The 13274-nt window shown below is 43.6% G+C and overlaps 1 protein-coding gene across 1 annotated transcript in view; it reads right to left on the reverse strand.

Moving 5' to 3' along the window:
* Positions 1-14: 14 nt before the first annotated feature.
* SPPL3 (signal peptide peptidase like 3) overlaps positions 15-13274 on the reverse strand; it is a 56079-nt gene continuing 42819 nt past the window's right edge. Inside the window, exons 5-11 of the mRNA XM_058037159.1 lie at positions 11790-11868; positions 10956-11068; positions 5782-5888; positions 4677-4840; positions 3182-3381; positions 2041-2150; positions 15-1320 (exon numbers count right to left, since the gene is read on the reverse strand). Of these exons, the coding sequence (XP_057893142.1) occupies positions 1249-1320; positions 2041-2150; positions 3182-3381; positions 4677-4840; positions 5782-5888; positions 10956-11068; positions 11790-11868 (845 nt within the window). The 3' untranslated portion in view covers positions 15-1248. The remainder of the gene's footprint in view (positions 1321-2040; positions 2151-3181; positions 3382-4676; positions 4841-5781; positions 5889-10955; positions 11069-11789; positions 11869-13274) is intronic.

Here is a 13274-nt window from a genome sequence, read left to right on the forward strand (position 1 = left end):
ATTCCAACCAGTCACAACAGTAAAGGACAGTTTTTCTTTTTTCTTTTTTTTTTCTTTGAGGGGCAGGGGCATGGAAAAATACAGCACACTAATGAAACAAAATGCAAAAAATACAAAAAAATAGAAAATAGAAAAAATGTATTTACAAGTGATACATTACTGTGATCAGAAAGCACAAAGACAATTGCTGCTATAATACATGCACTGGTCAAGAAGGAACTACTAAAAACCTGCAAGGGAGCTGTTTGTAAAAAAAATACAAAAAAAGGAGAAAAAAAAAAAAAAGAAAAAAGACACCCCCACCTCCTCCCCCCTCAGACACACAGGGCTGGGTTTGAACTTGTTTCTTCCCTAGTTTGCTACATTGATCAAATCAAATATCCCCTAAAGTCCATGGTACAACCAGTACAAATACTACACTTGGTTTTAAACTGCAGGTTCAGTTGTAGGAGGGGGGAAAACAGCAGCTCATTGTAGATCCATATACATAAAGCCAGAGTAACTGCGCTACATGCTAAAAATTACAGCAAGCCCCTGTCTGCTACACAGCATGATCTTAGCAGGTTTTCCTTTTTATTTATTCATATATATATCTATATGTGTGTATATATATATGTATAAAAATCGTGCCCTTTTTCACTGCAATATGACATCTGGGTGGAAATGTAACTTGTTACAACAAATTTTATATGTATACTGCAAGAAGTCACTCAATGTCTGTGGATTTAATAAGTAACCTCACACCACAGGAAATATTTAATAAATCAAAAAAACCCAATATTGTGACAGAAGACCTTCTGTCTCAGTTCTTTTCAAAACCGAAGTCCCGCAGGAAACTGGTCCCAATGTCCACGAGGGGTTCTCTGAAGAAGCCTCAGTTTGCTGAACTGTTTTTAGTGTTCACAAGTTTTTGAACGACTTCAAGCCGTTTTTAGTTTCAAGTCTGTCTCTTCCTCTCTCACAAAGGTAATAGTCTGGTACTAATCCATCCGAGTGAGGAAAAGAGGAAAGTGGCTGCAGTTGCACAAAGGGTCCCCAATTCCACATCTGCAGGGAGATACGGAGTCACACGGAGCTCTGGGATTTCAGCGTTTGTTTCTTTCCCTCCTTTAATCAAAGTCCTTTCATACGTGTCCCATCGCTGGTACCTTCCCAAGTACCAGCCAGTCCAGCTTAGGAGACAACAAAGCCACGATTAAAGTGAAAAAGGACCAAGGCAGAAGTTCAGGTCACTTCCTGTCCGTTCCATCATACTTCCAGGAAACGGGAGCTGCTGGACTTGGAGTGGAAAGGCTCAGACCACATGCGGCGTAGATCGCCCTAGGCAGGGAAACAGCACACACAGTGCCCTCAGAAACGCTCAACTCTGCTCAGAATTCACTTTTTAAAATGCACACAGAATTGCAAACACATCTTAGAGCAAATCTATTCTTCACCTGTTTTACAGATTACAATAAAGACAGTAAAAAGAAATCCTTTTCCTGTCAGGCCAGAATGTCTTACTTTTAGAGCAGATATACCCAAAATAGGTTTCTGATGGGAAGGAAATAATTACATAGGTTGAAAATCCTGCCCTTTCCTATATTCCGCTCTGCACAGTGCTAGATGTGTGCTTCAACAACAGCCCTGGAACAGGAAAGGTAAATTTTACAATTTCTGTTCAGAACAGGTGACTGGGACAAGGCAAGCAAGGTTCTGCCTCTCCAATCGCTGTTCAAACTTTGTGCATGTGGTATTTCATGACCAACAGGACAAGGACAAATTCACATATTCAATTAAGAGAAAATTTAGTATATCAGGATTTATTTAGATTAGAACTACTTGTACTTTATGTGCATTAATGATCTTCTTTTTCAGGAACTCATCTCTCAGTTGCTCAGTCCTCTGAAATGAAGACTGACCTGACAGAGCAGTGGTGACTGTGTGCTGGGCCAGGGCTGCCAGGGACACACATCCTCCCCTGAGAGCTGCTGCCCAGTGCAAGGACACTGCCCCTGCTGCCAGCTGGCCCAGAGCTGCCCACGTGTCCTCCCCTCTTACCTTTAAATAGGCCATGGTGAGGAGTGGCAATAAAGTGAACGGTACCAAATAGAGCAGGGCGGGCTGGGCTGCCCGGTGGATACGAGAAGCTACTGTTGCAGTTAATAAACCTGCAAGAGAAGAAAGCCACTATAAATATCTTCTTGTTGCAGGTGGATGTTCTCAACATTTCACCCACTGAGGCTTCCTTCACCCCCATTCTGAGACAGGTGAGGAAAAGTTACTTCTCTGTGCTTTGCTTTCCCTGAATGCAGTTGAAACAAACAAAACAGTGAAAAATTATTCTATTTTAGTATTAGGCTGTGTCCAGTTTTGAATCTCAGACTAAGTCAAGAATTATTCAGCCAAAATACAACAACAGGTGAAAGGGGAACCTGATTGTGTTTCACTGAAATGCTGCTCTTGAGACTGCTGGTCTGTGGCCCCCAGCCTGAGCAGGCAGGGCTCAGAGGAAGGGCTGTACACATCAGGAATGAATTTCCGGGACACTTGCCAGAAGGGAATGCAGGGGGAAAAATCAAGGTGTGGGGGAAGGAAGGCTGTTGGTAGGAAATTATCTTTCCTTTTCAGCCTCAGAAGGGCCGTGGGAGGTCAGGATATGCACGTGCATGCCCTGACTGGAGGGAAAAGCCTATTTTATATAAGGCAGGAAAGAGCTGGCTACAGCAAATTACAAGCAGCATTCCAGTGGTACCTATTGATGATTTTCTCCATGTACTACTATGTCAGGATCAGAATACAAAAATATAGGAATTGCCTAGGTGAATTGCCTAAATTTGCTGTGTACTATGTGCAACATAATTAATCTAGAAACTTCCTTATTTTTCCCATCACTCAGGTATTAGCTACAACACTTTTTATGCCAATGAAGCTAAGTGCAAGTGCTAACAAAAGCACACTGATATTCTCTTTCATCCTCTAAATAAAATACAACAACTACAAAAAAAAACACCTTGAAGATTATAGAAGGCTTTTCTCCCTAGACCATGCCAATAAACGCAAAGAGAGGAGGATTAAAAAGAACATAACCAAGCATCCTCTCAAAGCCTCTTTACACTTGCTTTCATCATCTTTTAAACCTACTACAATAATCCCACATCTGCTCACTGAGGCAGCTCTTAATATTGAACTAATTACTCACCTACAAAATAGCCAATAAGTGTGCAGTGAAAGTAAGAGACCTTCTGCATCCGCCCCGAGATGTTCCCTGGTCCTGGGGCGCTGCAGGAATCGCTGTTGGCTTGTTTCTTGTAGTTATCGTAACGCAGCACGAAGCACAGCAGGAGCCCTGGCATCACAATATCTCCAATCCCCAGCATGGAGAAGTGGCTGCCTGTGGAACTAAAGAGGAACTGGAATTGGGTTCATGACCAAACAAAAGATGACAAGCTCTGGACTCCTCCACTGTGGTTTTGAGCTTCATTTGGCATAGCCCCTCTTTCTACCGGTAAACTTGCACATTGCTGGCTATCAGTGATTCCTTCACCACCTCAATTGGTTTTATAGAATAATAACAAAATTATCAATAATAAATATATAACAAAACATTAATATTATTAATAATGTTATTGCAACATTATTTTAATAATAATAAATTATAAAATTGTTATTAATAAATATAAAATAAAAATAAATCTGTATCCAGAGATGACATTGCTCCAAACCAGTTTCCTTCTCCCAGTAGTGTTTAAGCTGCTTTTGCCCTTAAATCACTCAGTGAAACAGATCCATTGGCCCAGTATTTCAGTCCTCTCCCTCCTCAGTGCTGATGGGAGGGACCAGCTGGCCCTTTGATCTGACTGTTCATTACCACTGAAGTGCATCTCCATCCCTCTGCATGCAGATCTAAAACAAGGCAGTACACCCACTTGGGACATTCAGACAAAACAGAAAACTAGTCTTGCCAGATCCCCAGAAAAGAGCCTTGTGAAAAAGACGAAAAACTAAAGTCAACCATTATCTTAAATTCAAGATGTTTTTCATGAAAAATTGTTCACTTTGTCAACTTCGTGATTTCATTTCACAAAGCTGACAAAGTGAACAATTTTGGTTTTATCGCTGCAGACAATCAACTTCTAATCTCTGTAATTTCAGCATGCCAACATCTAAAGAAACAAGGATGGAGTAATACCCCAACAAAACTCACTGCCTGCCTGCTGCTGCACTGAGCTGCTGCCCCAGCAGGCCCTGGGCGTGTCTGCTTGCAGATGTGAGCCACCAGGGAACCCCTGGAGCAGGGACACGTGGAATGATCTCCCTTCTGCACTGTGCTTGCCTGGTAAGCCACCCTTGCTTAGATCAGTTTCCAACCCCTTCCCAATCATCTGCAATTCCACAGCAATTCAGACTGTTCTGATGTTATATTAAACCTCATCTCTTTTGTTTTTAAGTGTGAGGTCACACTAGCAATCATCAGAACTCTCCCAAATGTCCAGAAGTGCATCCTGCTCTGAACAGGGCACCTTTACCCCAGACAGGGTCCATGAATCAGCAAAGTGTCCAGTCCTCACTGCTCACCATATTCCTCTTCAGCATGAAGAGAGAATGACACAACAGGGATTTTCCATCAGAATTAGTACTGCTAAGTGTGTGGAGGGAAAACATTTCTCATGTAGTACAGCAGCAGAAGCATTTACCTTGGGAATACAAGTTTGCCAGGCAGTGACAGACGGGGAACATCCCTGCCCACGTTTGGTCCCAGGTGAAGTTTCCGGGATAACACATCCAGGGGGTTGTCAGCTGGTTGTGTGGCCACTTTCACCATAACATTGCTGTTAAAGATGTAGGCAGAAAAAAAGACCTACAGAGCGAGGTAATCAGAAGTTACAAACTGCAATTGCACGGCAACTCAAGCTGAATGTATTTTTGCTTTGCTACTCAAGAAAAGAAAGGCTATTTTCCTTATGATGATAAAAGGTAAAATGGATTTCAAAAATTCAGACAGAGCTTTTTACACTATTAGTCCTCAAGAATAACTGGAATATACTTTTTGATATCAAAATACTGATTAATATCCTGAGATCCTTTGGCAAAGAATCTGTCTGGACAACAAGCAGATAGTGTGGGATGACAAATGCAGATAACAGCATCATGAAAATGGAAGGAATCTGCAGAACAGAGAAGAGGTGAGCATGGAATAAATGGAATGAGGCAGCCCTTGTCTCCAGCAGGCTTTTATGCTACAGCCCATCCCACTGGAGTCTCTGGCTGTCAGTGCTTGCCCTGATCAGTGCTTGGCGTTATGCAAAGGTAAAACAAACCCTTCTTGCTATCACAGAACACATCCTGACAGGTTTCCTGCAGAAGTGCACTAAGATTTTTATGCCAACCTGTCTGGCTGTAAGTAATTTGGCATTCCTGTTCTGCAGATTTCACTGCTAATCAGAGGTCAGCACGTGTCCCCTGTGCCAGTGTGGGCACAGCTCTGTGTGTGTGGGAAGTGCTTGTTCTCATCTTCAGCCAGCTGTCAAAATCTGAGGTCCAAATTCTGGGGTTTTTTTTTAATAATATGCAGAAGTCAAAATATTCTAATCTTATTTATGCTTTATTTCAAATAATTAGCAAGGAAATAATTCTGTATTCTGTTGTACAACTCAGCATCTCAGAATGGAGTGGTGGAGCCAATCTTGTGGCTTTGCCAAACTTCCTCAACTTCATACGAGTAGAATTCATGTAAAGCAGGCCCAAGGCCAATTACAAATCCAAAGCATAAAAACAATTTTAGCAAAACCAAACACTTACCCAAAAGACATCATAAATTAATAACCCAGAGAGCAGCAAGCAGGAAACCTTCAGGCTCGGCAGCCGGACAAAGGCAATCATTGCAACACACAGGCCCATGGCCAGAGCTGCAAAATGCAAAACATCAATAGTTCATTAAAAACAGCAGAACAAACAGAAAAACACCAATCCCAAAGCAGTATCTTCCCCCCAGGATCCCAAAGAAGCCTCTGTTTGCCCCTGTGCAGCTCTGCATGCACTAGATGACTGTCTGCCATTTCCAGACAGTGACATTCTTCTCACCAGGGTCAAACAAACTCAAATACATTCAGTAGCCAACTGCACACACGTTCCCTTGGAAGCAGAGATCCCTCCCCAGGCACAACCCCCTGTTCCACTCAACTTCCACCACCCAGCACAAAGAAATGTTCCCATGTCCTCTGTCCTAGAGACTCCATCTGCCCTGTACAACCCTGACTACCCACTTTAAAACAGAGGCAACCAAACAACTTTGAATTCTCTGTGCCCCAAACACAAACCTCTACTTTTCCTCTATTGGTTTTTTAAAGAAATGCATAAAATAAACAAGAGCCTTGATTCTTAATTCAGAAAGGGCACGGTTGCATGACTTGTTAGAACTTGGTCTGACAAAAACCCACTCAAACCAAACTTCTGCTTGGACAAGACTGTGCAAGACTGCCTGAATACCATGAAACACCATCATTGAGATATCCAGGATTTCCCAATAACCAAAATGTGTGTGAAAGCTTAGGGGAAAAAAATATGGGTAAGTTTTTTCCTAATCCCTCCTAAGGGTGAGTTTTCAGCCAGATCAACAAGCCAAACAACAAGACACAGCTCAGATTTTTACTCTGTACCAAGGGGAATTTTGTCAGGGTAGGAAGGTAAGATTTCAAACAAAAACCCAGTTCTCACATTTGTGTCATTGCCTGCTTCTTTGAGCCCAGCCTCATCTAGCAAGGATACTCAACTGACAAGTGAATGTATTTCTGCTGGTTACAAGTAAATCCCCAAAGAAATACTTACAATAAAACAAATGCTAAAAAATCTTAAAAAGCAAATCAGCTTTCATCTATGATATCAGTCTATTTGTGAGGAATAATGGAGCCCTGCTGGGATCAGATTACAGTCAATCACACAGACATTTGTCAACAACATGTCTTTGTCTAACATGACATGGAATTTTTAAGAAGTTACAATCCCATTTTTGCCAACTGGAACTGCAGGGGAAGCCAATTCATTATGCACATGCCCACCAGTGTGACAGCTGGACTCAGCCAAAATGGACAAATTAACCTCTGCATTCTCAGGCTGTGATTGTGGAGCCACCAACCACTTGTGTTTCACCTGGAAGTTGGGGAGATCCTCCATCCACTCACTGGGGACACACATCCATACATTCATGGGACAAACCTGCCCTGGGCTCCTGCCAGCCTGGCTGCCTGCAGTGCCTAGGGGCTGCACCCCAGCAATCCTGCCAAGCCCACCTTATCTCCTGAGAACTGGCAACCTCAGCACAACCCCAAGAGTCACAGCAGCAAGTTCTGACAAAGCAGTGGGGTCACTGATATAAAATGTACTCTGAGTCACGCTGCACAACTGTAACTAGCTACAAAATGTGAGCAAATTACTGAGGTGTAAAGAATTTGACACAGCAAGGCAGCAGGGAAAAGAATTGCATTCAGTAATTCAGTATAGCCCTGAGTTACAGACTGCCTCAGCAGAAGAGCAAATACAAGGGAACAGACTGTTTTACATCAAAGAGGTTTCTCTAAAGTCAGTGTTAATAATAGCTCAAGCAAGCCTGTATTTAGGAGAGGATTTCCAGGTTATAATTAATGAGAACTGGAAATACTGTAACCAGTATGAGTTTTATCTGTTGTTCACACACTGCATTTCTCTCCCACTGAAATGAACACAGCCACATGCACAAGGCATCAAACTAAGCAAATACTGGGTAGAAAAGAAGATGGAAAAAATCCTTCAGCTGACAGTGAAACACACATGCTAATAATTACACAGTTCTCTAAATGCTTTAAGAAACACTGGTAAATTTAAAAAACAAGCAGGAATGCCCAAGAGCAAGTACAAGTAATATGGGCCAAAGTGCAGGCAATGGACTCCTCTAAATGGAAGGCAGCTTCCCTATCCAAGCTCATGCATAGTGTTGACAAATTATAAAAGGCAGATCTTCACTGAAATATACTTCAAATCATTAAAAAATAGCCAAAAGATGATATAAAGACAGGAAAAGAGGTAGAGCAGCCACACAACCAGCAACTCTGGTTTGGAAGTGCTGGGCAATGGGTTAACAAGGCTGAAAAAGAAAGCACTGGAGGAGTTAACTATCAATTAACAGAACAAATTAACTCCAGAGTCCCTGCAAACACATACCTTATGGAACAGGGATATTCTGAGGATTAAGAATATTCTTGCATATGTGATTAGACTCTCTGGCAGCTTTCCAGCTCTCCTGCATCCAGAGCAGGTGAAAGCTCCAAGATGCTGCTGATGCAGAGTCTGGTTTACAAAGCACTGTGTAAGCTGGGGAGGCTTTAACTTCCCCCTCAGGCCACCAGGTGAAGCTCTGATCTGATGGAAGTGCATTCTAAGAGAAGGGAGTAAGAACACAGCCCAATTGGTGCGGCAGCTCCTGGGGAATCTGTGACCATGGCATTCACTCTGTAGCTACCGATACTCCACACATCTACAGCATTCCTGTTGTACATCTCCAGCTCTGTCCACTATTTAGGAAAGCTTTCATTTTAACCAGGCTTTACCAGGGAACAGTGACCATCCTTGGTGATTCTGTCATCCAACAATCTGCTCTGAGAAATGAGCATTTCAATACCTATAAAGGTCATCATCAACATGCCAGAACAACCCCCCGGAGCCAGCAGAGGCTCACTCTGCCCTGGAACACGTCCCTGCCTTTAGAACCACAGCCAAGGGCTGTGAGGGCAGGGACAGGGTAGGATTTGGGCACTGAAGGCTGCTCCAGCAAGAACCACCACACCTCCATTTCGTAAGGACTGGCAATTACTGAGAAGTATTTCCCGTGTTCTCCTCAGCTCTGGAGCTGCAGAGCTCCTTCACAGCGACAGAACCAACGCACAGCCCCGAGCCAACAGCCAGGGTTCACCAGGAGCACCCGCCCCGTTCCTGCAGCTCCTCCCGCAGCCCCGCCCGGGCCTGAGCAGCGCGTTCACAGCCCCCGGTTCATTTTCTGCCGACGGCCGAACGGGGAACAGGGGACGCACGGGCCGGGCACAGGCAGAGCTGCAGCGCTGCCGCAGGGACAGGAGCGCTCGGCCCGGACACGCGAGTGAGGGCGGCTGCCCCGGCCCTGCAGCCCCGGCACGGCTGCCCCGGCCCGGCTGCCCCGGCACGGCTGCCCCGGCACGGCTGCCCCGGCACGGCTGCCCCGGCACGGCTGCCCCGGCACGTTCCTGCCCCGGCACTGCCCTCCGGGCTCGAGTCCCCGGCATCTCCAGGGCTCAGTCCCACAGAAGGCAGAGATGATGGGATCCCACATGCAGCAGCACAGGAGTCTAATGCTCCAGTCTGTTTCCCTGACAAAGGCCAATAAAAGCTATTCCCTGTTTGGTGTCACTGGCAAACACTGATTTAATTGGATTGGAACAAATGACAGGAGGATCACCTGTATAGTTCAAGTTCCCTTAATAAACTACATAAAGTAATTCAAAGTGAGACAGCGCAACGCAATTCAGTAAATCATAAAAAGCCTCCAAGAGAAAGAGAAGCCAGACACCACTCTGCACAGCAGCTCAGAGCTCTGTAGATGAATTACTGCAAAGTCCACCATGTCAGACTGAAGCACTCACAAAAAAACCTATTTTTAACTAAATGCTTCTGTTGATACCTCGGTGTAGACAACTCTTCAGATTCTGCCAAAATCCACACTTGACATTCCTTTTAGCTTTGCAGCTACTGCAGATCAAGTGTCACCCCTAATTTCATGGTGAGCTACTCTGCTTATCACAAATAGACTTTGTCTGCATTTTTTCATTTACCATCTGGTATTTTAAAAGGTATTTCCCTTCCATACAACAGGTGGGACTTTGAAACAGTTCAAACCATGAATGAAGCACAGTGCCCACATATAAAAGAAAGAATGATGGTGCCACAGAGGTTTCAGTGCTAAGGACATGCTGCTGCTGCTACCTCATTTAAGAGGAGCTGGAAGCTGATGGGATGAATGTTTTCTATTGTAAAAAACTATTTCAAGGGCAGGTAATGTTGTTGCAGCAATTTTTCCTGAAGCAAGCACGGCCTCAGTGTGCCATTACACCATGTCCTAAGCCAATTTAGCTGCCTGACACTGCTGAGAAGCAGAGGTCCTGCTCCTGGCTACTCCTTCAAGCCTTTGCTATTACATCCACTCCATCCCCTCAGATCCCATCATGCTGCCACTTCACCTTCTGCCAAATTTAGCACATACCTGACTACACAATAATTCAATTCATCTCACTGCAGCAGCAGAAAAATAGGCTGGTAAAACCCAAGTATGCTGCCATTCTAGTGAGCTGGATCAGTTTACCATGTGATTAACTAAGTGCCAGAGACAGCACAAGAGATCTGGAAGGCAGGAGGGAAGGATGAAGGCTCCTTTTTGGAACAGTAAGCTGTGAATTCAGGTAAACCACCATGAAAACACCCAATAAATCACACCCTCAAGCCAGCTGGCTGACTGCCAGTTTCGCCCATCTCACCACACAAGGCCAGCACTGCAGAGATCAAAGCCAGCCAGCCACTGAGAGCTGCCTCACAACAAATTATTTCAGCATCAGAACCAATAAACAACAAGATGCACACCAAAAATTAACCAGATTTTTAGAGTCAAGCTATGAATCACAACCAACCACTGTCTCCACACATCCTTAACTCAATCTTGCCACTCACCCTACACCACACAGGTGCAGAATATCTTTCATGAGTGTTCTGGCACTTCCCTGGAAGCTTTTACAAACCAGAAAAACAGGTGTTCCAAGCACTCCCCTGGCATGTTCCTGGCAGTGCCTCGTCAGGGAGTCTGCCACACAGCTTGGCAGCCAAGCCATTAATATTAGCAAATCTCACCCATCATCACCAGGCAAATGATGCGTCAGAAGAGGCACAAACCAGCAGTAAAACCCCTTAATTCACATACTCACCATCCATAAGGAGCCAGTGGCCAGTTAGGACCCAGATAAGGACAAGCATCACAGACAGAGAAAACGAGAGCAACTCAGCAGCAGTGAAACGGCCACAGCAGCCAAAGGAAATCCTAGAACAACACACAAACATCAGCTGGAGGATTTTATGTTTCCATTTAAAGAACAGAAAATGGACACTGCTGGAACATGGCTCAACTGCTGATGAAAGATGCCAAGAACAACTGAAGGGAAGTTCCTTTGCCACAAATAGGTACCAAAACAGCAACAAAATCAAAGCTTTCCCCACATTCAAATACTATGTGTAAAGCACGAACTGCAGAGATGGAAAAAGTCTTGTAAATCTTGGCACCTCTCTTGAAATCACCAACATTCCTAGCACCACCTAAGCCAGTGCTTTTAGCAACATGAACTCCAATCACAAGGTTAAAAAATAAAAGTAGTTTCAAAACATGACATTAACAACTGTAATTTCCACTGGTTTAACTACAGTCTTCAAAAGAGCCAGCATTAAAATCCAGAGTCCAATGTTAACAAACATTAAAATCCAGTGCCAAGTCCCAAACTCTAAAATCTCAGCCAAAAGAAGCCAAAGTTATTAAAAATCACTGTTGGGAAATCTAGTTCCCTGTAATGGTATTGCATTTCCCAGGCTGGCAAGTGTAAGTGACTTGCAGAAATTGTGCTTCCTACTTTCACAGTGGAAACATGATGTTGGCACAAAAAAACATGCACAAACATCAGCCCTGAGGTTAATGCTTATTAAAGAACTCTCATTAAAGGAAAGAAATACAAGACACAAGAAGAGGAGCAAAGGATTGCTCAAGTCCTTACTTGTTCTGAGGTGAGCAAGGCCGTGTTAAGTACTGGCACATCGGGAGCAGAAGGAAAGCAAAAGCTATTGTTGCAAGGACTATGGAAAGAAGAAAAGGTAATATTAGGACATTCAGACCTAATTTCTACAGTACACAAACATGCTTCTCCAATTTGAAAAAGCTCTTGCAACAATGTCCTATTATCATATGCTCAGTGTTATTCCAGCATGAGCAGCTCAAAGCTCTGAGGTTTTCTGCACAACAGTGAGCCTTCAGACTGAAATAAAACAAAAGCTCTCAAAGGAATCCAATGCCCCATCACCAAACCCTAAAAAAAGCCTTAAATTTATTCATGATCATGTCAGCAAGAAAAACAGTTTTCACATATTCTGAGTAAAAACAATCTACTACAAACTGGTTGTGAGATTTCCTTACAGTTTTTCAACATGACACAGACTAACTCAGCAGAATAGAGAGGTTTTTTTCCACTTTTTAACTCAGATAGTAATTTTTTCCCTCATCTCACTCAAATCTCTTTCTTCATCACTAAAACACAGTACAACTTCAAATAACTTATAGCCAGTAGCTGGCAACCCCACTTTTTTTTAAATACAAAGTGCTTTAGGTTTTTAAAAACAGAATGAAAAATATACATAAATATCCAAACAGACTATTTCCATAAACATTTTCTTTTTCAAGCAGCATACTTATCCCACCCACACATTTGTAAAAACATTTAGTAACTGCTGGTATTTATAATCGTTTTTCCTTCCAGTTTTTTTAAAGGACTGTTTAAAAGGATGGAACATGAGGGCGTGGAGACACAGACATGTCAGCAGCACACATCCAAAACTGTGCAGCCAGAACAGACTGCCATGAAAATCACAGTCTTGGAAGTTTTTGCATGCTGCCATTCAGATCTTTGTGCTGTCCTCTACTTATTCCTTTAAAAATTTTTGTTGCTGGTTTTTAAAAGGGATTTTTGTTCTCTTCTCAAATGAAGATGATGGGAAAGAATCAAACATTGTCTTACAGTTTAAGCCATTCTCTACACAGCTTAAGCCAACCAGAGAAAAATTCAGTTTGGTCAAACCACATTTTTCCATTCTGGTGGGAGGAGGATTTGAAACAAAACAAAAAAGAAAAGGAGAACTTGAATAATTTAAAAAGAGAATTTCGAAAGTCAGTGCATTAAACAGCACCATGAAAACTCAAATTCTATCATTATTTCAGAGGGGGGAAGAAAACCAGAAGTGGTAGGGAAAGAATGATCAGCGTGACACCTCTGCACAAACTGAACTAAGAACCCCTCTGCAAGTGCCTGGCAGAGAGCACTGCCCAGGAGCCCTGTGCCCCTGCTGCCCCTGCTGCCCTGTGCCCCTGTACCCTGTGTCCCTGCTGCCCTGTGCCCTGTGTCCCTGCTGCCCTGGTGTCCTGCCTGCCCTCCCTGCTCCCCCCAGCACAGCTCAGCCCTCTCTGCCCTTGCAATCTCTCCTCCAGCTCT

The sequence above is a fragment of the Melospiza georgiana genome, chromosome 18 (genome assembly GCF_028018845.1).
Source record: "Melospiza georgiana isolate bMelGeo1 chromosome 18, bMelGeo1.pri, whole genome shotgun sequence".
NCBI lineage: Eukaryota > Metazoa > Chordata > Aves > Passeriformes > Passerellidae > Melospiza > Melospiza georgiana.